The 25,549-nt window shown below is 42.4% G+C and overlaps 1 protein-coding gene across 7 annotated transcripts in view; it reads right to left on the bottom strand.

The window, feature by feature from the left end:
- The window catches only part of MFSD3 (major facilitator superfamily domain containing 3), a 926,467-nt gene that overhangs the window by 101,854 nt on the left and 799,064 nt on the right, over positions 1-25,549 (bottom strand). For 2 of the 7 annotated variants that reach the window (XM_069621958.1, XM_069621961.1), the window contains 2 exons: positions 11,947-11,988; positions 11,430-11,609 (listed from right to left, as the gene is read on the bottom strand). The exons of 3 other annotated variants lie outside the window; for them this stretch is intronic. In XM_069621958.1, coding sequence (XP_069478059.1) covers positions 11,602-11,609; positions 11,947-11,988 — 50 coding nt within the window. In that variant the 3' untranslated portion in view covers positions 11,430-11,601. Of the gene's footprint in view, positions 1-11,429; positions 11,610-11,946; positions 11,989-25,549 lie in introns of those variants that run through there. 2 more of the 7 variants (XM_069621960.1, XM_069621957.1) reach the window with 1 other exon arrangement.

The following is a 25,549-nucleotide window of genomic DNA, read 5'->3' as shown; positions in this document are numbered from 1 at the left end:
ATTGTTGTGAAGGTTTTCTTACCAAGTGATACTTGACCATGTGTGAATCCAGTCAGCTTGCAGTTGTTTTGGTACCATCTGCATTGAACGTAGAAGCATTAGTATTACGTATTTACTATGTGTTTGTATTAATAAGGTGGAGCGATTATCCGAATTGCAGTTAGTACATAATCTACCATAGTTTGCATTTTGTACAAGTTACTGAAATGGAATGGATTCACAATTAGGTATTGATATATATATAAAGCCTTCATTGGGGATTTGTTCTTGTGTCACATTGTTGCAGAGAGTGCATGTATGTCTCCACATGTATGAAATCTGGAAGATTTCATTTATGGTATGTTTTTATTTTCCAGTACTTGTAGTAAGTACATTAGAAATTCTTGTGGATCTTCCTGTGAGTTTATAGTGAATTTAACCATTCCAGCACAGTAGTCCAATTGTTGTCTTATTCCATAAACACTATACGTGTTGTCAGGATTGTTTGTTGCGTTTCTATGAAGTACTAACATTTGCAGACACAATTAGTCTGTACCGTGTAAGTAAATGTTGTCAACAATTGGTGGCAATTGAAATAGAATATTCATTTCTACATTTGTGTAGCAACTTACTCCAACTATATTTGAGAGTTTAAATGGACCAGGTAGGTATGTATCTGATTGATTTTTTTTTTTAGTTTGTCTTCCTTCTTTGACAAAGTACCTGGTTTACTTTCCCTTATTGGTTCTTTTATGTTTGTGGTACTTGATGACGTTTTCGTTTCTTTTACTCTCTTTGGAGGATTTGCAGTGACATCCTGTTGCATTTCTGTTTGATTTAGTTTTCTTTTACGTTTTACTTTTTGTGGAACAGAATATGTGTTTAGATGGGGGTGTATAGTGAGTGAAGTCTATTGTATTCTAAAATGCAAGGAATATCAGCGTTTACTTTACTTGCATCAAAGTTGATTAGAAATAGACCGTCAAGTGTACGTAAGAGTGATAACAGACTGTGTTACCAATGTCGATCATTGCTTTGTCTCGGGTAATACCTTGTGATTTATGAATGGTGACTGCGTATGCAAGAGTTAGAGAAAATTGTTCTCTGCGTGCATACATGTCTTTGAAGAGAAGGAATCGAGCTGTTGAGCATCCTATCCTTTTTACTTCTGAAAGTTTGTCAAAGAGAATATTGACACACTGAATTTTGTTGTCACGTGGGTATGTTTGAAAGCCAACAACTGTACCCAGTTTTCCATTAACTAGTCCTTAGTCCACTTCAAGTGTACGTTTAAGCATTACTCTGCAATTTAAGGATAATTTTAATATCTTTTCCAACCCATATGTGTTGGAGATTGAATTTTCTCAACTATTTAGTCTTGTTGTGGCTTGCTCACACATGGGTAGTGTCATACCATGTACATCTAGTTTGTCTGTGGCGCTAATTTCCATTATTGGTTGCATTTCTTTATTTAACATTATTTCATTGAATTTGAAACAGCTTGCAAGAGTTGGCATTAAGGCCATACAATTGACATTTTTATGTGCCAATTTTTCCATAACATCTGTAGCACATGCATTATCGCCATAAAGTGCATGAATGTGCCGGGTTTTCAATATTGCGTGTGCTTCTTTAGATAGTATACCAACTCTAATACTTTTTAAGATGTTGGCATAAGTGAGATCTGCAGATTGCCGCATGTTTTCTGTTAATTCTCTGTATTGGAAATGTTGCCAAAGGTTGACATTTCCAATGCTGCCAACAGTTTTACGGCAGAGTTTGTGTCCTAATGTTTTAAAAACAGGCTCACCTTTTACTGGTGTCAATTGAAGATCTCCGAAAACAATAATGTGTTTTCCTGCAAAGAGCTCTTCGTAGTTTGTTTTGAGTACTCCTTGTAATCTGAGGTGAATCAAAGCCAACATTAGGTTGGGCACCATGCTCCCTTCATCTATTAGTAGCATTTTCATTTGTTTTAATACTCTGCGTAGTTCCATTGCAGCTTCTGTAGAAAGTTTGTAATAGTCAAATTTGTTTTGGTGTTCTACTGGCAGGAGTAGTAATCGGTGTAAAGTGACACCGCCTATGTTGTAGGCAGCTAAACCTGTGGGGGCAGTGACAACAGCTGACAGTTTGTCAATTGTTGAAGGAACTTACTGATGATTTTGATTAGGAATGTTTTGCCAGAACCAGCTTCACCACTGACGTACAGTAGTATATGTCTGTAATTTTGGCAGGTGCATTCTTTGTTTTCATGACGTACACCATGTGCAATTTCTTTTGTTACTTCTTCAAAAATGCTACGTTGCTCATTGTTTAGTTTTGATTGTAGTATAGTTAAGCCTTCTTTATCTTCATACTGACACATGGTGATTTCTACTTCTGTCATAGCTAATTATGCCTCATTTGTTATTAGTGGTTCTCCCAGTGGTTCTTGGCTTCCTGTTACAGAAGGTTGACTACTGTCAGGAGTGTCCTTATCTAGTTGGGCCTGCAGTAGTTCTTCGTGTTGCTGTTCATTGTGCAACATTGTTTTGTACTGTGTAAAGTTTACATCAGTTAAAAGTACTTTCATTTGCTTTGAGTCATAGTTATCTAGTATTTCTTCTTCTTTTCTCCATGGTTTAAAGAGTTGTAGCAGAGACATGTAATATAGTTCTTTATGTTGAGGAGTCTTTAATGACAATTTGATATGATTAATAAAATTTGGTATGGTGAGTTTTACTAAGCTGCCTTCACAGTTTGTCACTCTGTATTTACCTTTTTTTTCCATCAGGTTTAATATTATTTCTGTATGTGAAGTTTTGGGCTATGAGGTATAGACACATGGTTTCCAAAGTATTACTTCTTTTTGGGTAGTATGTGTCCAATAAATTGTTTTTTAAAATGTCTTGGCTGTTGGGATCATGTTTGGCTATTGTTTCTATATCTTTGTATGATTTTAGAACTCTTTTTCTAGATTTAGCAGGACCAAGACTTAGCCATACTATATTTTCAGATTTACCATATAATGCAGTACCAGTTAAACGATCTGCTGCTTCATAGGATCCACATTCTCTATGGGAGAGCATTTTTATGCCCAAGCTGTATAATTTCTGAGACACTGTTTTATCTGATGACAGGTCATTCCAGAGGTCTTGGAGCTCTGTTTTTTTCTGCTTTGGTTAAGTATGCTGTAACATATTGTGCAACTGCAGTGGAATTGTCTGCAATGTATTGCACATTTATGTTTGCATTCCATAAGTGGGCAATGATTGCATTGTAATCATTGATATATTTTTCTTCTTCTGTTCTTTTTATGTAATATGTATTTTTAGGTGACTTACCTTTAACAATATGCCTAACTGAAGACATGAGGTTGTTCACTTGACCTGTATTTGTAACCGGTCTATGCAAACCAAAGCAGCATTTGGTGTAGTATTTCCCTTTGTTTTTGTATTTGCAACGACAATATTTGCCACATTTGTGTCTTTGAAATTGTAAAATGTGTGCATGAAGATCACTATTTGTGGCTTCTGATGGAATTTCACAAGTGACATATTTTTCAATAAACTGTAAAACAGTGGCATCACTGTCTTGACCAAACTTAGGAGCATCTTTAATCCATAAGAGCATGTGGCTTGGTATTCTTTTCCCCAAAAGAAGTGTTGCACTTCTCCAAGGGGAGGAACAGTTTTATTACAAATAAAGTGTAGCATAGCAATGAAGTGATGGTGAAAATATCTGAAACATTAACAGGATCCAGAGAACCAAGTTCTCCAGGTGTTAGTATATCTATGTTTGTTTTGTTTTTGTTTGATATGCGTAGGAAATCATGTAAATCTTCCCATGCATATTCTGCACAACTTAATGTAACAAACCAAGTGGGTGGGCCAAGGTTTCTGATCATACAACGTACATCTCCATGATGTCGAAACCAGTACTCTTTAGTACCACGCATATTTGCTAATAGATTTGTAATATTTAATTGTAAAACCTCATATTTTTGTTGCACTTTTTGTAATAATTGTGTCGCTGACATATTTTGAAAGTGGGATCCTGATTTTAATGTGTGTTCAACTCTGTAACATAAAGTTGCTAGTTCACTTTCAAAGAGTAGGTGGAATATGTATTCCACATTTTGTCTAAATCTCGGATCTTCAGAATACATCCGTAATGAGCGGTATTCTGATGCTGATATTTGAATAGGTCTATCATCGTACCTTTCTCCTTTGCCAGTAGGAAAGAGTAGAGGAAAAGCACGTGCTTCTATACTTTTTTCCCATATGCTGATTGGTGATCCTTTTGTTTGACGACTTTGGTATGTTTCTAATGCATCTTCTATGGTGTCATTAGAGTGCAATGGGTGAATTGTATAATGGTCTAAAGTATTTGATATTGTAGCAGGATCTAGGAGCTCAAATTGACCAGCTTCTTGTGTCTCTTGAATTATTTCAGTTGTATCCTTCAAGTTTTCTTCAATATTAATTTCTTTGTAGTATTCATTATTTTCTTTAAGATATTGCAAGGCTTGTCTAACTTTATGTAAATCTACCAGCAGTTGCCATATTTTTTTGTCTTTTGTAGGTACTCCATTTACTAAGATAATTAAAGATTGCTGAATTGGATGTTGCACTCCTAGAGTGTGCACATTTTCTTTTAGATCTAATGGTAAATACACTACTTTTCCACAAATACCTTTCACTAATTCAGAGGGAGGTAATTTTGCTGTTTTTGGGTGAAGGCGTTTTATTGCTTGAAATGGGTGTACTGTTTGAATTATGATGCTCTAATATAAATGAAGTTGTTGTAGGGGTTTTGGTAGTGGACATAATTCCAAATTATTTGTGATAGCACGTGAAGGAGTTTGGTTGTTGTCAAGTTTTGTAGTGCAGTAACCGCAAAGTATTAAGGGGTCAGTTATTTCGTATTTGTTTTCTGCTATAAGGTAGAGAGCTAATTCAAACCATTTAGAATCTTCATTGTCTTCTATTTTGTATGATAGGTCTACAGTTTTTGTGTTACTTTTATAAAAAGTTCTGCGGCAACATACACACACATGATTTGGTACTTGAGCTGATGTACTTTTAAATTTTAGTATTTCTTTTTTGCATGTGTGTAGTAAAAGGTTGCCATGCATAGAATTGTTGCTAATTTGGTTTAAAGCTATTTCATTTTGTAAGTGGCTTTCACTTCCAAAATATTTTTTCTGGATATAGTCTATTTCTTCAAGTAGGTCTTTTGCTGTACCATGTAGAAGAATGTTATTTAAATTGGCTAGTGCTAAAGCAGGACGTTTAGCATAGTACAGTTTATAGACTACATTTCTTATAGTTGAATGATGTGTTGATATCCTTTTGATATCATGAAGGAGGTTTTGCAAATAGGTCCTGTAATGCAGGCCAATGAATGTCCTTGTAGTCCTGTGTACTTGCGCACTGGACAGGTATCCATATTTTGCAGTAGTTTAATTTTGATTTTGTCTTTGCCTTTCACATATTGATTGAGGAATTGGTGTAAAGACTTAAAAAATGTTTTTGGGAATGTTACAAATTGACGTGCATGGCCATTTGTACACTAGGCATTCTGATTCGGTTGAATGGAGAGGTAATTCTAAGTTTTCAGGGCATATTTTTGTAAGCAGTACTTGTTGTTCCATTATGGTATTATTAACTTTTTCATAACCTCGACCACTGCTATGTATGGCAATTGTATTTGTTTGCTTTTGTTTGTATGCTTCTTCATTAAAGTATGGTTCTGTGCTTGTAGTGTGACTCCATTCACCTCTGCAGATATTTAAAAAGTTCTTTCTCTTGACATTTCGTTTATTGAGAAGTCTTTTTTATAATTTAGTCATTAGTTTTGTTAGTGGTTTCATTTTGTTTAACACTAAAATAAATAACTTTCTTTTCAACGCTTCTAAGATTAATTTCCTACGATAGGTTTTAAGGGTTGAACCTGGTTTCTCTCCTGTTTTTATAAGATTTTGAAGGACTCTGTGATGGAACATTTTAGCTAAAATACTTTTCTTGGTATGCTTACTTTGCACTATATCAAGATTTATCAAAGCAGTTTTATCTGTAGTGATAGTTGATTTTTTGTTAATTGTTTTCTGGTTTGTTTACATTTTGATAGAGGAGGCAAACTTTCTGTACTTGAAACTTCTTTTGTTTCACTAAATGACTGTATTAGCTGTTTTGTTTCAACTTTTCTTATAAATTCTGCTAGAGATGGATGCTTATGTTGGACACTTCTATTTTCATTTGTTCTGCTTCTGCGTTGCTTTCTACGGACTTGATTTTTGGTAGGCATTCTTTAGGGTCTGTTGAAAAAATAAAGAAGGTTGGGGTGTTCTGCAATGTATGTGTGCTGTGTGCATGAGTGTTTGAGTAAGATGATAAAGATGTATGTAATGGTGTGTGATTGTGCATTGGGCAACTACAACTAGTAGGGATGGATATTCTTGAATTAATGTGTTACTAAACTGGGGTTCATATGACAGAAAAAAGTAAGCTAGTGGTGTGGAGAAGTACAAATAGTAAATCTAATGCTATACAATTAAAACAGGTGTTTGTTCTATAACATCAAAATTCTAGCGGCTGAGTTGGGTAATTTGTGTGTCGAAAAATAGGAATTCGTAGGCCATTCTGGCTGTAAATCGCTGTTTAAGAAATGGGCATTTTTGGACAGAATGGTGCACAATCTCTATTTTTAGGCACGGACATAGCATGAATTAACCTTACAGTGTGTTTGAGTAATAATACAAATATTAATGGTATTCAACTTACTTTTTTTCTAAAATGAGCAGGTTACTTCTTAGTTGTTCTTTGTACTTCACATTCGGCTGTTTCTTTTCAGGAGAATGGTCTTCACTGCAATTATAAATGAAACAAATTAGTAATTTTGTTTGTATATAGCGCTGTTTTTAATTTAGACATTGATTTTTTTAATTGACATCCTCAGCGCCTTCCTCAAAACCATTAAAACGATCTTATTCACATAAGATACATCGCACCAGTTGAATAAATATCATATGTTCTTAATGAATAAACTGTATTGCAATGACTAACTGTAGCAAACAAAATATCTTTACTATGCCTTGTGAAATTCATAATGTACCAGTGAATACCACTGTTCCTGTAACTAAGCTCTTGCAAGTAGTAGTGCCTCAATGTCATGGGCTGCTTGCGCTATATAAATATAAGTAAATAAATAAATAAAAGTTTATGTTATTGTACAAGTATTGTTGTTTGAGATTTGAACATAGTGTGTGCATGCAATTTTGTTTGACTATATGCAGTCTATATATTTTATTTAAAAAATGTTACTTCAACATGATTTGATTATGTGTGTGTAAAAAGAAATTAAATAGTATAAAGGTTTGTAAGTGACAATTGATTTTAGGAAATGGAAAAAAAGACAGCAAGTTCATTTTACAGATTATACAAGGTAAAAGTCAGTTAATCTGTTTATATGAAACTAGAAGAATTGTACATGTACTTTACAGAAAATATGCATACCTGTAGTTAGTGTTCATGCATATGGATATGCATGGAGCTGCAAGTAGAAATCTTGGAGACTTGTACAGTATTTCTTGTAGAAGGTGCTTTCCAATGAAATTGGCACTTGTACTCAAGAGAGATTCACAGTACATGTGCAGTGCTGATCTATGATGATGCAGTTAGATGTAGAGGTCTTCTATGTGATTGGTAGATGGTCATGTGACTTCTTAGCTACATCCAATGAGCGAATGGCACAGAGGCTGAAGTGGAAATGGTAGAAGGGCTGTCCATGTTACGATATGTCCGCGGACATTGCGGTAGTTCGCGGACATCGGGTGTTACATCCAGGGATTTTTGGGTTGGGAAGCCATGCAAATTAGAATGAGCATAGAAAGTGATTGGTCAGGAAAGTTTAGTGGATGTGTTGTGCCAGTAGAGAGTTTCTCAGATACTCTTTTTGCTGAGAGAAGAACAGATAGCTATGGCTGTGTGTTTCAGAAAACAGATTGTTTGGATTTTGGGAGATTCGTGGATACATTGGTTGAAGGTGCATGCAGAAAGCTGTGGAGTAGCTGTAGATCTTGGATTTCCACGTGTGGAAATACACTGGCATGGAGTACGTGGAATGAAGTGGCTGGACTTGCTACCTCTCTGTCCTACTTTGGAGACAGAGCAACATCCAGATATAATTATAATTAATTGAGGAGGGAACAGTTTAGGACATGTGTCTGGAATTTCATTGCAATTTTCAATGAAAGAAGGACTTGGGAAGGTCATGGACATGTTTCGAAATTCTCAAGTAATTATTTCACGGATTGCGCAGAGACAAATGTGGCTTCGTTCTTCTTCATTAAGTCCACAAATGGAGAAAGCAAAGCGCAATGTCAATAAGGCGGTTTGTGCCTTTCTAAGAGATTCTGGCATGTCCTCTTTTCACAATGAAAATATGTTTCGTAGTACATACATTTTTCGCAGAGATATAGTCCATCAAACTTATGCTGGCAATCAGATTTTTCGGAGAAATATACAAAATGCATTGCGACCTTTTTTTGAATTACAGCATCCATTTTGTAGTAGGCGTTGAGTATTTACAATTTTTCAAACAGAAACACCACCAAAAGGCTCTTTTCAGAGTCACCACTTCCTCCCAGAGAAAATTGCAATGGTTATGATAGGGTAGCACCCCAAAATTTTAGATGTCTGCGGACTGTCTGCAGACATTTAAAAAATACAAATGGCCCTGCTTCATTTATTTTCACTTCTATTTAACTGTGAAAGGCGGCTCTGAAAAGAGCCTTATTTTTTTAGATTTTTGTTGTTTTATATTTTTTTGTTTTTTTTATACAAGACACACTAGGAGAGGAGGGGAAGGGGCGTAAAGGGGGGACACCAACCACGGGGATAAGAAAGGGCGTGCTGAGAGAGGAAGATGTAGAGAGGGTTTTATTTGGGTAGTGAGCAGATCTTCTCGTGCTCTGAGACGATAGTCTCAAAAGCACTGCGAAGTCGCTCACCCCTGCAGAGTACTGCGTCGCAGTACATACACACAACTGTGACCCTCGAAAGGTAAGGGTCATCAGCATTGTGTATGGCCTGTGAGGCAGCTTGAGGAATACGCTGTCCCACAGGAGTGTTCCTTGTGGTGACAGGATCAGAAACGGAGGATGAAGTAGAGGAAGTCAACCTGCTACGCTCCTCGCAAGGTACAACCCTGCGAATGGCCCCAGTGTGAAATGACCTTAGGTGTCGCTTCATGGTAGTGGTCCCAAAACTGTACGAACCGAGCCTCCCGCGACTGAGTACCACTCGTTGCAGGTGACTTGGTTCGCACAAGCCTTAGGACCATTCCCACGAATTGTAAATAACCGCCACACCCAAGACACACGCTGAGGGCGGGTAGTAAGGAGTTCAACTACCTCATCCTCGTCATCCTCTTCTTCCTCCTCTGCATCCTCACTCCTGTTCCCCTCTTCAGGACCTTGGGGAGGTGGTGGTGGTAGAGAGGGTGGGGGTGGTGCTGAGGCAGATGTAGCACCAGGTGGCAGCAGTGCAGCCATGGATGCCATCAGGTTCAAGATTGAAATCTGCAGGTGGCAGTAAAATTCGTTGTGCTCTGTAGAATAGCCAGAAACACAATGAGATTAAGCTCTAGGGCGTTTTCTTTTATAGGGGTGCTTACATGCGGTTCACGGACATGCGCTCTGTCCGCGGACAGATCGAACACAAAAAAAGGTTCAAAAAGTTTCAAAAAGTATGTAGAAACTCAGAATTAGTATGTGGGACTTGTGCTCTGGTGAGTTTTTATTGATAAATATTGTGGATTACTTGAAAATGTACTTTTAAATTGTTCGGGGACACGAACAGTGTCCGCATTCAAAACACATGATCAGCGTGGGCGCGGTCACATGATCGCTTCGCTAATATGTCCGCGAAGGGAGCGGCTGTCCGCAGGACACCAAAGGCACGGACATTGGTTTGCGCATGCGCGTTGATGTTCTACGGACACGGGTCGGGTCCTGAAGTAATTAAAAGTGCGTCACACGTCAAACGAACAGTTACGGACAGGCGTTTGTTCTTAGAACAGTTTCAACTTGCTTGCGAACAATACGGACAGACATAGCGTTCTCAGGACACCTCCACTTTGTTTATTTACGCACATTTGAGGGCCCCACATGTGTTCTTAGAACAGTTTCAACTTGCATGTAAATATTACAGAGAGGTATAGTGTTCTAAGGACATCCCTATTTAGTTTATTTACGAACATTATAGGGCACATGATATGTTCTTAGAACAGTTTCAACCTGCCTACGAACAAAACAGACAGGCATACCGTTCTCAGGACACCCCCATTTTGTTTATTTACGAACATTTCAGGACACCGCAAGTGTTCTTAGAACAGTTTCAACTTGCTAGCGAACAGTACGGACAGGTATAGTGTTCTTCAGGACACCTCCGTTTTCGTTTCTTCACGGACATTCCAGACACCCGGGCTGTCCGCGGACACCTAAATTGTTTTTAAAAAAAAAAACATGAAATGAATTAGAACACAATATAAAAATGTAACTTTATTTAACATGTGTGATTAATTTATGACAGGTGAGGCAGAAACAGAAATAGGAGAATTAGGGGTTTCAACAGGATTTGTATGAGGTGAAGAAGGGATGGAAGTCTCATCAAAACGTTTTAGTGGCAGCAGTGCAGCCATGGATGCCATCAGGTTCAAGATTGAAATCTGCAGGTGGCAGTAAAATTCGCTGTGCTCTGTAGAATAGCCAGAAACACAATGAGATTAAGCTCTAAGGCGTTTTCTTTTATAGGGGTGCTTATATGCGGTTCACGGACATGCGCTCTGTCCGCGGACAGATCGAACACAAAAAAAGGTTCAAAAAGTTTGTAGAAAATCAGAATTAGTATGTGGGACTTGTGCTATGGTGAGTTTTTATTGATAAATATTGTGGATTACTTGAAAATGTACTTTTAAATTGTTCGGGGACACGAACAGTGTCCGCATTCAAAACACATGATCAGCGTGGGCGCGGTCACATGATCGCTTCGCGAATATGTCCGCGAAGGGAGCGGCTGTCCGCAGGACACCAAAGGCACGGACATTGGTTTGCGCATGCGCGTTGATGTTCTACCGACACGGGGCGGGTCCTGAAGTAATTAAAAGTGCGTCACACGTCAAACGAACAGTTACGGACATGCGTTTGTTCTTAGAACAGTTTCAACTTGCTTGCGAACAATACGGACAGACATAGCGTTCTCAGGACACCTCCACTTTGTTTATTTACGCACATTTGAGGGCACCACATGTGTTCTTAGAACAGTTTCAACTTGCATGTAAATATTACAGAGAGGTATAGTGTTCTAAGGACACCCCTATTTAGTTTATTTACGAACATTACAGGGCAATGATATGTTCTTAGAACAGTTTCAACCTGCCTACGAACAAAACAGACAGGCATACCGTTCTCAGGACACCCCCATTTTGTTTATTTACGAACATTTCAGGACACCGCAAGTGTTCTTAGAACAGTTTCAACTTGCTAGCGAACAGTACGGACAGGTATAGTGTTCTTCAGGACACCTCCGTTTTCGTTTCTTCACGGACATTCCAGACACCCGGGCTGTCCGCGGACACCTAAATTGCTTTTAAAAAAAAAAACATGAAATGAATTAGAACACAATATAAAAATGTAACTTTATTTAACATGTGTGATTAATTTATGACAGGTGAGGCAGAAACAGAAACGAAAATAGGAGAATTAGGGGTTTCAACAGGATTTGTATGAGGTGAAGAAGGGATGGAAGTCTCATCAAAACGTTTTAGTTCATGGAGAGGGTTTGGGGATAATTGACTGGGATATGGTGAGGGGGGACCGGTACGTGGTCTTTTGTTTAAAATGATCTTCCACAAAGGTTTTTAAATGATTAAAATTAGCCAAAAGTAGATCCATTTTTTCTTGTATGCTGCGAAGAGTCTTACCCATAACATCTTTTTCTGTAGTACTTTCTATTTTGGTATGCTCTGTACAAAAAAATATATATATGTTAAATTTATATAAAATAATAACGGGTATATATTGTAAAGTGTACCATTAGATTCACTATCTTCTGACATTTCCTCATGTGGGATATGCTCCTCTAGCCACTCCAGAGTACTAGACATTTCTGTGAGAAAACAAACATAATATTTCTTTTAATCTAATACAGAAAATGTATAAATATATGAGTAAAATGCAGTACACTTACTATTTCAGGTAAGGTATGCTGTAAGCGGTCTGTAGATCTGCTGCTGTTCTTGGTTGTGGAGTGTCTGTGAGGTAATTATGTTGGAAGCCTATCTTTCTTCTTTTGGTATATTCCATTTTAGAACATATTGTATTTAAATGAATGGTTAGTGTGTTACATATATGGGTGACACTTCTTATGTATTACTACATATAATGTGTATGTGTGCTGGTTTGTGAATTTGTAAAATGTTAATATGTTATGATATAACAATTAAATATACCCCCCCAGAGTTTTTGGGTAGTGGTGCTGTTGTCCGAACATGTCCGCGGACATTAAAAGAGTTTGCGGACATCAAACGCAGTAGAGGGGGTTCAGTATGTTCAATTTGACATGTACATAAAGTCAGAGTTATTATTATTAAATTGTCCTACTAAAAACCTATGAAATTCAGTGAAAAAACTTTGTTAAAGGGACGTTATGGTTAAGTTGCGCTACCATAAGTGGCAAATTTCATAGGTTTTTACTAGTGCAACTCAACCATAACGCCCTTTAACAAAGTTTTTACACTGAATATATATATATATATATATATTTTGTTTTTATTATTATTGTGGATTGGGTTTACATTTAAAACTTCCACACAACTTTATCAATTACAAAATAAAATGCAATTTTTAACTTAATTATACATATACAAAACCTAAAAAACAGATATTAAGATTCACAGCATCAAAACAGTCAATCTTATATAGAATTTTGCACGAGTCATAGATAAAATCTTTAGCCCTATATAAAGATTAATATTTCAAATCTTAGCAGAGATGTTCTTCTCCAATTCTTTCCAAATAAAATAAGCAGCAGCTGTAACAATCAACCAATTACCCAATAAAATGTCCCCCAATACTGATCTGTCTTAATTTGTATCAAGATACTGACAAATTGTATGTAACTTTTCTTATACAGATTGTTTAACACTGGGCAGCTAGTTAGTACATGTCTAGAGGTTTCAATCTACAGATTCTCATTTCAAATTAAAAAAAATCCTTGCACCAATAGATTCATTAGTATGTACGCAATTACATCTAAAACCAATTATACAATTTCTATATTGTATACATTTTGACTTAACTATATAACTAAAAGGAGCAGGACATGGGAAAACTCAGTCTAGTATATTCCATATATCGTACTTTCATTGAAAGCTTATGTAATTGTCAGGTTTGACCCAAGGTCCCCTTCACTCTCACCTGAAGAAGAGGTAATGTCTTTTTGTCCGGAGTCTTCTGGATCTTCTCTCTTGGCACCATGCACCTGGCCACCCTCTGTCCTCTAGGCCCAGGTACCTGCTCACCCTCCCGCTCTGCGCCACCTCTTGCACTGGGGACTGTATCTGTACCCATACAGTCCCCCCCTTTTTCTTCCTGTATTTATCAGACCTGCCGTGTCTGCTGCCTTAAACCCAGCACTTGCCAATTGCTGGCTGCACTATTTATTTATTATTATTTATCTGTTTCTCCTTTGCTCCGCACTCTCCACTTCTCCACCTTCCATGCACTTTTTCCCCTCCCCCTCTCCCATGCACTTGCTCGTTCTCAATGTCACTGGGCCTAGTAAGCTTGTTGTTTTGTTCGAAGGGGCGCTGTTGCGCACATCAAACATGGCCGCCTAGAGGGAGAGCTCTGGCTTGGACACAATCCTGATTTGAAATAAATCCTCTCAGAACCGTCCCAGACCCAACAAGAAGCTGGAATCTGGTGGCGGAAAGCCTAAGACACAACCTGGAAAATAAACGGTGAAAAACCGTGGCTGCGTTGGTGAGATATTGCCTCTGGCATTCCCGGCGGCTGAGAGACGCCCGTGTGGCCGCCCTGAGACGACTGCAGCGGCGCCAGCGAACGCTCCTCGCGACCCGTGGAAGGTGACGGGAGGAGGCAGGAGCGGGGAAGAGGAACCCGGAGGCCGTGTGCTGCTCTCGGCTGGAGGCACTGTGATTGCTGCACAGCCCTGCCCCCGGGCCACGGCTCCGCGCGGCGCTGCCCGCAATCTCCATTGGGGGTGTGGACTCAAGCCGAGGACATGCGGGAAGGGAAGCCCCCCCACACCAAGTAAGTGACTTTGGGCCGGGCAGGAGCCCCATTTTCAACGCCCACAAGGCAGGCTTTTTTAACGCACGGCCCACGGTGGTAACCGCCGAGGGAGGGGGCCCGCATTGCGCTCCACAGCTGCTGTCTTGGCCCACTAGGCTGCACTCCAGTGACTATGGGGAAATAAGTACTGATCCTCGGGCGCGAGGTGGCCGCCCTCAACCCTACAACACCCTAAACAACACAGGCACATCTAGGAGGACCACCAGGCTGCATTTATGTGACTACGGGGGACGAGAAGCATAAATCCTCAGGTGCGGAATAACCGCCCACAACCTTGAAGCCCCAGACCAAGCGGGCACAGCCGGGCAGACCACACGGGCCACCCTTATTGTTCCCCGAGCACCGTCGGACCTCCTAACAAGGCCCTCACACACACAGTCCTGGAGGGTGGCTGGGGGGGTTCCTGCCAGCACACAACTGCCAAACTCATTCCTGGTATATAAACAACGCACCATGTGCTAGGAGTAGATGCATAGGGAAACATCCCCCCATCTTGAGCCATACAGCGGTGCATTGGGCGACAATACGTGGGAGAACACAGTCCACCTCCAACTGCAAGCCACAACACATGGGCCGCAACAAGAAGAAGGGGGCAGGAGGGAAAAAGATCGGCCCGAGGGACACCTTCGCCAGTTCGCAACCGCATGGGGCGACTAGGGAGGTCCCCATCGGCACCTAATGGGCAGGAGAATGACCCGATAGATCGCCTAGCAACGCTGGTGCAAAATGGATTCATGGCCGTGAATGTAAAACTAGATGATAGTGGCGACGATCAGATCCCTGAAAGCACGTGTGGAGAAAGAGAGCGCACATATTACAGAGGCGGAAAACAGGATAAGCGCAAGCGAGGATACGATATCACAACACAGTCGTGACATAGCCCTCCAAACGGAATTACACAAAACTCAAAACAAGTGCGAGGACCTCGAATCGAGTTCCCGGAGGAACAACATCCGGATTGTTGGGGTGTCAGAGAACTTTGGCAAAGGACCCATGGAAAAACAAGTGGAAAACCTGTTGAAGGACATCCTAGGTGCTGACTCCTTCTCGGGACATTTTCTGATTGAAAGGGCCCACCACACCCAAAACCAGGAGCTCCCCCTTGTTAGGAAGAAACCTGTGCAGTTCCCTTAGGGACCACTGCAAAAGATTTAAGACTACAGGTGTTTGGCAGTAAACCCACTTGGTAGCAGTCTGTACCACACAGATTCACTTGGTAGCTGTGGCTGAGCAATCAGACTTCCCATAAGAGGAGTTAGGCAGTATACAGAGCATACAAAATAGGTACAGAAATACAGTAGCACAAGCAAACACTGACCAGAGCTTGGGTGTAAAAGTATATAATTATTTAACACACACTTATAAAACACTCTAGCACCAAATTGGTACGATAAGTTCAAAACACAATCACTATTGTCATATGTACATCCCTGATTACTTGTTGGACAAGTCTTAGTTAACACCACCTATTTCCAGACAGAGGTGAGCGCTTAACGTTCGATGGCACTCCAACAAGTTAAATAAAAAGGGAGGGAAAAGCAGAATTATGGAAGCATACACACTAAACACTTTTTAAAGAACCACAGTTAGGAAGGCGCAGTCTACTGGTGAGCAAGGAAGTTTAGGTGCCAGGCCCACTTTCAAGGGAGCCAGGCGGAAGGTGCCCAAGATCAGACAGTTAAACAGAGTCTTCGAAGTTTGTGGAGGTAGTTCGAAAAAGGTTTAGTTCAGTTCAGAAAAGTTAGCTAAGGTGTCCCAGGCTAACCCAGGTGCGAGAGACGAGGATTTAATACACCCCGTTCAATCGGTTGCAAGGGAAGCCAGGCAGAACACGGTACCTTAAAGGAGAGGATCCTCCAGCGGGGGCAGTTGTTCCTGGCAGCGGGTGCAAGTCGCAGTGTCGTCCAGAGGAAGAGAAGATCTCGTTGTGGAGGAAAGATGAAGGTCGTTGCACTGCCAGGGAAGAAACCAGCCGCGGAGTTCTCCGGTACAAAAGGTACTACCCTTTCGGTTCGCGGTAGTGGTGAAAACGTGGTATCCCGGTTGCCGGGGTGCTTGGCACAGGCAAGGCGGCCACGAGATGCTCCAGGAAGGCGAAAAGAAGGTAGACTGGTTATCCCCACCAGTCGAAGGAATAAGACTCTCTGGGCTGGAGATCTCCTCTGTCGTTGGGAAAAGTGGTGAGACGGTTCAGTAGGGCTCCACCGGTGGTGTCATCGTTGCAGGCCGGCCCAGCTTCTCCCTCCTCCGATTCTTAGGTCCTGTGGCGACTTCTGAAGTTCCAGTCCCCAAAGCCCTGCTTTTATGCAGCACACCCCTATTCACTCAGCCTAGCTGTCAATCGAACATGCTAAGTGGTGAGCCGGCCTTGGGCCAATCACACAAGAGTGCGACTTGAGTTACCAAGGTAACTCAGTCCAGGGTGCCTAAACCCCCTCCCACACCGCCTGTGGTACCCAGACAGAGTGGTACCACTTTTGGAGGCTTCTGTGGAGAAGCCCGCCAAAAAGTAGAACAAAGGGCTCGACTTGGGTTGGAGTCACAGAAGAGAACACAAACGCCATTTTAGAATCGAGTTCTGGCAAAAAATACCAACCGGCGAATTAATATTAAATAAATAAACCGGTGGTATGTTCGAGGCTATAAGAATTAAATAATTAAAGTTGGTAGCCTCGAACAATGGGAAAATCCCATAGAGATATATTTGCGGTCGAATATAAAAAGTAGTATCCACTGCCACCAGCCAAAACTCGATCAGGGGGGGCAGAGACGTGCCCCATCGAACAACAGACCCCGGGGCAATCAAATTGCCCCGACCAGTACGTCCACAACATGATGGTTTGTACTGGTTTCTGGTCATAATTTGGGACTAGCAAAGCCAATGGTGACTTTACATGCCCTAGTCAGTCCCAGGGTATGGAGTCTATGTTGGGGGGTCGCTACGAGGGTTACGGCACAGAGGGTGCTGTGTAACCCACAACAAAAAAACCCATGAGACCCTATGGAGTAAAAGACCCCATAGCCCATAAAACACATGGAAAGTTAAAGTAACACCTCAAATCATGTCTAAGAGTGGGAGCAAAAGAATCTCACTCTTAGCAGGAGAGAAAAAAATAAACCCCAAAAATCCAGCAAAGCTGCTGGGGGACTCCCTAGGTTTGGGAAATTAGCCTTACAGAGAATTCTCCCTAACACCCCTCGAACTCTAATTGCACGGCTCCTTAATTATAGGGACAGGGACACTATACTCCGACTGTTGAGGGAGAAAGGAACTCTGCACCATGACCAAAACAGAATCCACATATACCCAGACTTCTCAGCCACTGTGCAAACACAAAGGAGATCCTATGAAGGGGTGAAAAGGCAGCTACGTATGCGCAATGTACCCTATGCCCTTATCTTCCTGGCGAAGATGAGAATACAACATGGGGGAAGGACTCACTTCTTCGAGAATCCCACAGAAGCCATGACATATGTGGAAGCTTCCATTCCGTTGCCCCCTGGAGGTCGAGCGGTGGACCAAAATGCGAGACCACAACCGAGAGATGAGAGGCGAGACCCCACAGATTGAAAGGGAGAATGATGGCCAGCTACTTGGTGCCAGAGAAAAATGGGAAGCTCCATATCGTGGACGGACTGAACAAAGACTTGTGATTAACCGAGCTGTGCGCCTCCGTCGAGAGCGAGACAGATGGCTGCAACCAGTGACCCTCAGGAAAGCTCTACCAGTTTAAGGAAATGTTAATTGCTTGCCAGCATTGTCAAGTTGGGGTAGATGATGTGGGTGGGGGCTTAAAGTATTGCAGGGTGTTTAGCTCCGTTGAGCAATGTGGGAATGACCGGGGGGTGTTGTGGTGCTGGGACTCAGTTGGAAGAGTCCTACAAGTTACAAATTGTGGTAACAGTACAGCACATGGAACTCTCCTGAGTAACAGCAAGATAAAAGACATGATGAGGGTATACAGATATGGGTAATCCTAATGTGACGGCCCGAGGGTTGAGACTAAAACTTCTCACATGGAATGTCCGTGGGCTGAACAACCGGGCCAAGTTAAACAAGATGGGGACCTATGTCAGTCGACACCATCCCCAGATAGTCATGTTGCAAGAAACTCATGCACTCCAGAAAGTCAACACTGAGCTTTTGAAGGGGTGGGGTCAGAATAGATACTATACTGAATACTCTTCACAGGCAAGAGGAGTACTCATCCTGATCTACCCCTCTGTTGGGTTTCAATTTGAGAAAAGCAAAATAGACCACTTGGTCGCTGTGTGTGTGGGGAAACATCGCTGGGGAAAAATTTATATTGGTGAACACATATGGTCCGAATGTGGACGATCCTGACTTCTATACGAATGTAATGCAAGAGATGGGCTTCTCTGGTGGCGAACAAGTGGTGTGGGGGGGATTTCAACACCATCTTGGATACCACCCTAGACCGTTCCACCTCCAGACACAGAAATCCCACCAAAACCGCTGTTATCCTACAACAAATTGCAACTAACACTATTGGACGCCTGGAGAACACTACACCCCCATAAAAGGCAGTACTTTTTTTACTCCTCAGTGCATGACACCGAGTCCCGCATAGATTACTGGCTGGGGTCCGCGTCTCTTATGAACCAAATCGACAGTAGTGAAATGCTCCCCCGTACCCTATCGAATCACTCCCTTATCCTTTTAGATATGACACTGGGAAATGTAAAACCCCCGGCCAGAAGAAGGAGAATGCCACCCGATATTCTTAGGGACCCTACAGTGGCAGAGGCACTACACATAGAGGTAGAGCTCTTCCTTGAAACAAACAAAGACTCAGTAAATAGAAATGCAACCTTATGGGAGACGTTTAAGGTTTGGATGAGGGGGATTCTGATCTCCAAGTCCACGGGGCTGTTGAGGGCCATCAGGGTGGAACTGGCGGAAATAGAGAAGTGGTTGGGTGAGTTGGAGATGCAATATACGGCCGCACATGAAGACAGCATCCTGGCAGACATCAATGGTAACCTACAGGAATTCAATAGACTGGCCACTAGGGAGCTGCTGTATATGGCAACCCCAGTCAGAGCACGCCGGTATGGTGAGGGGAACAGGGCGGGTCACACCCTAGCCAACTTGTTGAAGGCCGAGAGACACTATACCACGATTTCTAGCATAGTAGCGGGGGACGGTACGGTACGGTAACCACAAGTGAGGAAGGCATAAATAGAGAATTTGCCCAATTCTACACAGACCTGTATGCCAACCATGATCTGAAAACACCCAATGAGATTGGAGAATACTTACAACATCACGCTCCCGACACTGTCAACAGAGCACAGACTGTTGCTAGATCAGCCCCTAACGGTCGATGAGATAAAGGAAGCGATAAAATCACTAGCTAACGGAAAAGCACTCGGCTCAGACGGACTGGGGGCTGAGCTATACAAAGAACTCCACGAAGAGCTGGCCCGGTGCTTCTGTCCGTGTGGGAGGAGGCCATGGAGTTGGGGACACTCCCAACATCCATGAGAGAGGCTATAATAACGGTGCTCCTCAAGCCCAGGCGCCCGTCGAATGAGATGTCCTCATACCGGCCCCTATCCCTTATAAACTGTGACGCCAAAATATTTGTAAAGATTCTGGCCACAAGACTCCTACCTAACATGCCCGTGCTGGTGCATCCGGACCAATGCAGGTTTATCCCCACCAGATCGACGGCACTGAATCTCCGCAGGTTGTTTGGTATCATGGCCCAGATTAAGCCGGAGGCCCAGGCGGTGGCCGTCTCTCTGGACGCCGAAAAGGCGTTTGATTCAGTGTCATGGACATACTTGTTCATGGTGCTTGAGAGATTTGGACTAGGCTCACACTTCCTACAATGCATTAAGTTATTATATACTAACCCCGGGGTTAGGGTATTGACTAATCGCACCATGTCTGAATGGTTTCAGCTGGGAAGGGGTACGAGACAGGGTTGCCCGTTCTCCCCTATACTGTTCGCCCTCACTGTGGAACCAGTCGCAGCAGCAATTAGGGAACACCAAAGTCAGAGGGGCATATGGATGTCGGGCCTGACCCAATCAATATCTCTATATGCAGATGACGCTCTGTTATATATCCGAGAACCAGACACACACCTGGGGCCAGCGATGGAGACTGTACATGAGTTTGCAGAACACTGAGGATACAAAACCAACCGTTCCAAATCTGAAATCTTTCGCTTAACCCCTGCCACTAGATGCCCAGACAACACACACGGCCTACAAAGGTCCCCTGTTAAGATAAGATACCTGGGTGTTATCGTGTCGGGAGATAAAGCATCCCTACTTTCAAACAACCATGACTCCCTATTGGACACGATTGCCACTAAATTCCGTTTCTGGGCCAAACTTCCCATTTCACTTATCGGCCGGGTTGCTGTATTGAAAATGGTTATTCTCCCAAGCTATTATATATATTTACTAATGTCCCGATATGGCTTGGTAGGCAGTAGAATGAAGTGGGAAAAGATGGTCGAACCCTATAACAAAGGTGGCATAGCAGCCCCAGATTTTGAATTATATTACCTAGTGGCACAGGCCCAGTTTGTTAAACACTGGTATGATGAGCAAGACACCTCACTCCACATCTGCCTAGAGATACACGATACACGCAGCACGCCCAACCGACTTAAGGTCAGTTATCTTTAAAGAAAAACACAAGGATGAGTGCCTATTCGACCCAGTTAGTACAACAGTGCATGCATGGTCCAAGATTTACCATAGGCTCGGGTTGGAGACACCATACTACTCGAAGGCCCCGTTCTGGAACTTCCCCGGTATATCACCCACATACGATCCGGATGTGCAAAAGACATGGGACCCGGAGGGAGAATTTAAAATCAAGGACATATTCCCTAATGGCAAGTTTATAACATTGGAAGAATTCAAAACAGGGATGGGTAGAGATCAGTTGATGGTATTACAATATTACAGAATGAGAATGGCATTTAAGGCTAGATGGCCACTGTTCCCTGATGAGCCCCCACCACACCCGTGCCTGGTGGCTCTGTCCACCCGATCGGGAACCAGTGTCTCGGGACTTCACACGACTGTACAAGCCAACACTCCAACGGTAAACATGATAAAGGCCTCCTGGAAATCGGATTTGGGTGCTACCATTACTGACAGATCCTGGGAGAGGTACTGTGAACTGACCAAGAGGGTATCCATGAACGCGGGCCTCCGGCTGATTCAATTTAAGGTGTTGAACAAGTTACACTATACCTCCCACAAAAATTGCGAACTTCACACGAAACAGTCCTGGCAGGTGTCAGAAATGCGGGGCTGATCAGGCTGACTCGTTTCACATGTATTGGAGCTGCCCACACATATGTGTATTCTGGGGGAGGTGGCGAAAATTCTGGAAGAAGTTACGCAGATACCGGCAGACCTCACACCATTAAAATACCTGTTTGGGGATATAGGAAAGAGATCTGAGGTGATCAGAAGGCTCTTTAACATCGCATGCTCAGTGGCCAAAAAGTGCATTCTGCAGAAATGGAAGAGTGCACAGGCACCCCAAGTAAACCATTTTCTTAAGGAACTGATGTATGTTAATGAATGCGAGGAACACTATGTTATGGCACTCCCGAGCCCATGTAAACCAAAGGACATCTGGGCCCCGGTCAGAGTATATTTATGTGAATTGGACTCGACCAGCAGTAGCCCGGCAGGGCCTAGTATTACGCCTATTCTGTAATACCGCATATTATGTTCAGAGACTGAATCGAATGTTTATGATATGTACATGCATGGAATGTCGTGTTGTTGCATTGTTGTATACCACAATCGTTAAATAAAGATTAAAAAAAAAAAGATTGTTGTTTTGTTCTCCCCTGTTCCCCTCACTTGCCTTGTCGTGCTCTGAAACACTAGTGTACGAGCGCGATAGAAATAAAATATCTATCAATATCCTTGTCCTTGGAGCTTCGATGAGGGGGTCCCCTTCTTTTTGAAGAGGTAGGGTCTGTTCCTGGGGGTCGCCACAATTTCCTAGGAATGGGATCCGGTGGAAAGAAGGGCTCAAACCTCTGCAACAGCCCGAAATTGGGCATAAAAAACCCAGCCAAGATGGTATTTCCGGTGATGTTATGCAGGAAAGTATAGAATCGGTATATCCAATAAGGTTCTGTAGTATGTCAGGAGAAACAAGGGTCAGTGTGAGATCCAGATATGCTGTGAATCCAAGTAAGACCAGAGAGGCCCGGGAGAGCAGCCCAGCAGGTAAGCAGGCAACTTAGTCGGGATCCAGTAGGTGTGAACAGAACGGGTGAAGGAGAGACTCCAGCGAGACTCCAGCAAAAAGGGAATCCAGCGAAGGCAGAAGAAACCAAGAGCAGAGGAAGCCAGGAGGCAAGATGGCTGCATGGGGCAGACAGGCAGAAGGAGACAGAAGATGCACGTAAGAAAACAATGCAGTCGTGCTGGAACCGAAAGCGGGTGAAAAATGCAACGCAAGGAGGGGGCAGGGTCTACTGGCTATATGCGCCTGGTGAGATACAAGGAAGAAAATACTAGAGAGGGGTGGCGTGCACAACAAACGTGATGGAAAGGCCAATGACGGCTCCTCCACCAATTCCAGAGTTTCCAGGCACGCCGAAGAATGACCGTATTGACCAAACTCTATCCCATAATATAGATTTACGCTTCATTTCTTTCTAAGAATAACACAAGTTACAAGGTATATCAATTTTAAAATCTATTAGACCATGAATCCTTTCAACTTCACATTTGAAGTTCCAAAACGTAGTACAGACAGTAATCATCTCCCTAAGCATTTTGTTAAACTGAGCATACAGTCTCGAATCCCTTATCATCCAGAATCTTAAACAATAAAGTGCTATGCACAATCTTCCATTATGTAATTAATGTCAATCCAAGTTCACAGCGAATCACATCAACCAGGACTGAGTTAAGGAGGCCTAAACAAGAGTGCCACAATTTACCTACTACTAAATTAAACCAGGCAACAGCTTTCTTATCGAAGGCTTCGAGACCATATAAAATCCCTGGTATAATGCTCATTCTATAAATCTTCAATAAGACTTTGACAGAATATCCCCCACGAGAGGAGATAAAAGCCTTAATTAGGCGAAATGTTTTAAATATTTTTGTCATGATGGTTTTAGATAGTAGAACAAGTTACTTACCCGTGGTAACATTTTTTCATTTGAATGTTCCTTCCACGTATTCCTCATCTTATGATATCTTCGTTTCCAGCTTCAGCTGCTTTGGAAAATGTTTTATTCTTGGCAGAGGGCACTGTGCGTCAACACGGTCGACCCAATGTCCCTCGAGGGCTTCCATCTCGGTTGACGTCATTGTCGAGTAAATATACAACGTGAAGCGCTGGTTGGCTTCAGTTCTGTTTTTATGCCACCCATATGCAGAATTACCGACATTATCAAGTGTCTTTAATTTATCAGGCTTTAAAAGAGTGTAAAGTTTAATGCCTGGAAATTCTACAGAGGTTAGGTTGGAAGGGTTGCAGAGGAATACATGGGAGAAACATCCAATCGAAAGTACGTTACCACGGGTAACTTGTTCTTCTTATTATAGACTCCGAAAGCAGTATTACATTTTTGGAGGAGGGTGTATGCATTTTGATTATTATTACTTTTCATGAATGGAGCATAGAACTGCCTTCCCAAATATTCCCTCGTTGTTTGAAATATCTAGACAATATCCTGTAAAAGTGTAGGTAGTAGACCAGGTAGCTGCCTCACAGATAACCTTTACCAGAACTCACCTCTGAAGGGGCATGGAAGTTGCCATAAGCCCTTAAGCCTACTGGGGGATATTTTCCAGCTAGCCAGTATTATCCATCTGGATAAGGTTTGCTTGGTAACTGACATACTTATCTTATTTCCTGTATACCCAATAAAGAGTTGGTCATGCTGGAGTAATTTTGCCATTCATGAAATATAAAAGCTTGGAGCTCTCCTTGGGTCGAGTCTGTGAAATATTTCCTCTTCCTTGCGAGGATGAGGCGGTGGATTGAAGGTTGGAAGCCAAATTTTCTGTGCCAAATGGTAATCCGATAAAATTTTAGGTAGAAATGAGGGCTTGACTTTAAGGACAATCCTTGTAAAAGGTGGTAAACAAAGGTTTACAGGATAAGGCCTGCAAATTATTTAGTAATATCCGCACTGCTCCAGCGTTGCCCAGTGCGGCCCTTCCTGCCAGGATCTGCCCCATTAATGCACTCTAAGTGCATCCAGCCCTGAGGTTCACACCATTTAAAGATGGCTGTCCGCCGCATCTTTAGCCCTCCATCCGGCCCCGCTACCCTGCAAACATCGTGATTGGCCCCTCTCCTCTACTGGGAGCCAACCACAAGCCAGCAGGTTCCGAACCGGCCCACCTCGAAGGCACTGTGCACTGTGCCTATCTCTAGCCTGTATACACCACCGAGCATAGGGTTAGATCCCCTGCCCATCTCCTCTGGGGTAACATACCGCCCCTTACTGCAACCTTTTCTCAACTGTTCCAGCCAGCAACCTGAACTGTTTCAAGCCTTCACTGAACCCTGTTCTCGCAGTACGGTATAACACAGACTACTGCTCACATTGTGTAGTGCCTTATGGTCGCGTAGAGACCACTGTGACAACATTGTGTAGTGCCTTATGGTCGCTTAGAGACTACTGTGACATTGTGTAGTGCCTTATGGTCACTTAGAGACTACTGTAACATTGTGTAGTGCCTTATGGTCGCTTAGAGACCACTGTGACAACATTGTGTAGTGCCTTATGGTCGCTTAGAGACTACTGTAACATTGTGTAGTGCCTTATGGTCGCTTAGAGACCACTGTGACAACATTGTGTAGTGCCTTATGGTCGCTTAGAGACTACTGTAACATTGTGTAGTGCCTTATGGTCGCGTAGAGACCACTGTGACAACATTGTGTAGTGCCTTATGGTCGCTTAGAGACTACTGTGACATTGTGTAGTGCCTTATGGTCACTTAGAGACTACTGTAACATTGTGTAGTGCCTTATGGTCGCTTAGAGACCACTGTGACAACATTGTGTAGTGCCTTATGGTCGCTTAGAGACTACTGTGACATTGTGTAAGTGCCTTATGGTCGCTTAGAGACTACTGTGACATTGTGTAGTGCCTTATGGTCGCTTAGAGACTACTGTGACATTGTGTAAGTGCCTTATGGTCGCTTAGAGACTACTGTGACATT

This window comes from Ambystoma mexicanum, chromosome 5q, assembly GCF_040938575.1.
Source record: "Ambystoma mexicanum isolate Mex_15411 chromosome 5q, UKY_AmexF1_1, whole genome shotgun sequence".
Taxonomy (NCBI): domain Eukaryota; kingdom Metazoa; phylum Chordata; class Amphibia; order Caudata; family Ambystomatidae; genus Ambystoma; species Ambystoma mexicanum.
The sequence above is the reverse complement of the archived record's forward strand: the minus strand, read 5'-3'. Positions and strand labels throughout refer to the sequence as shown.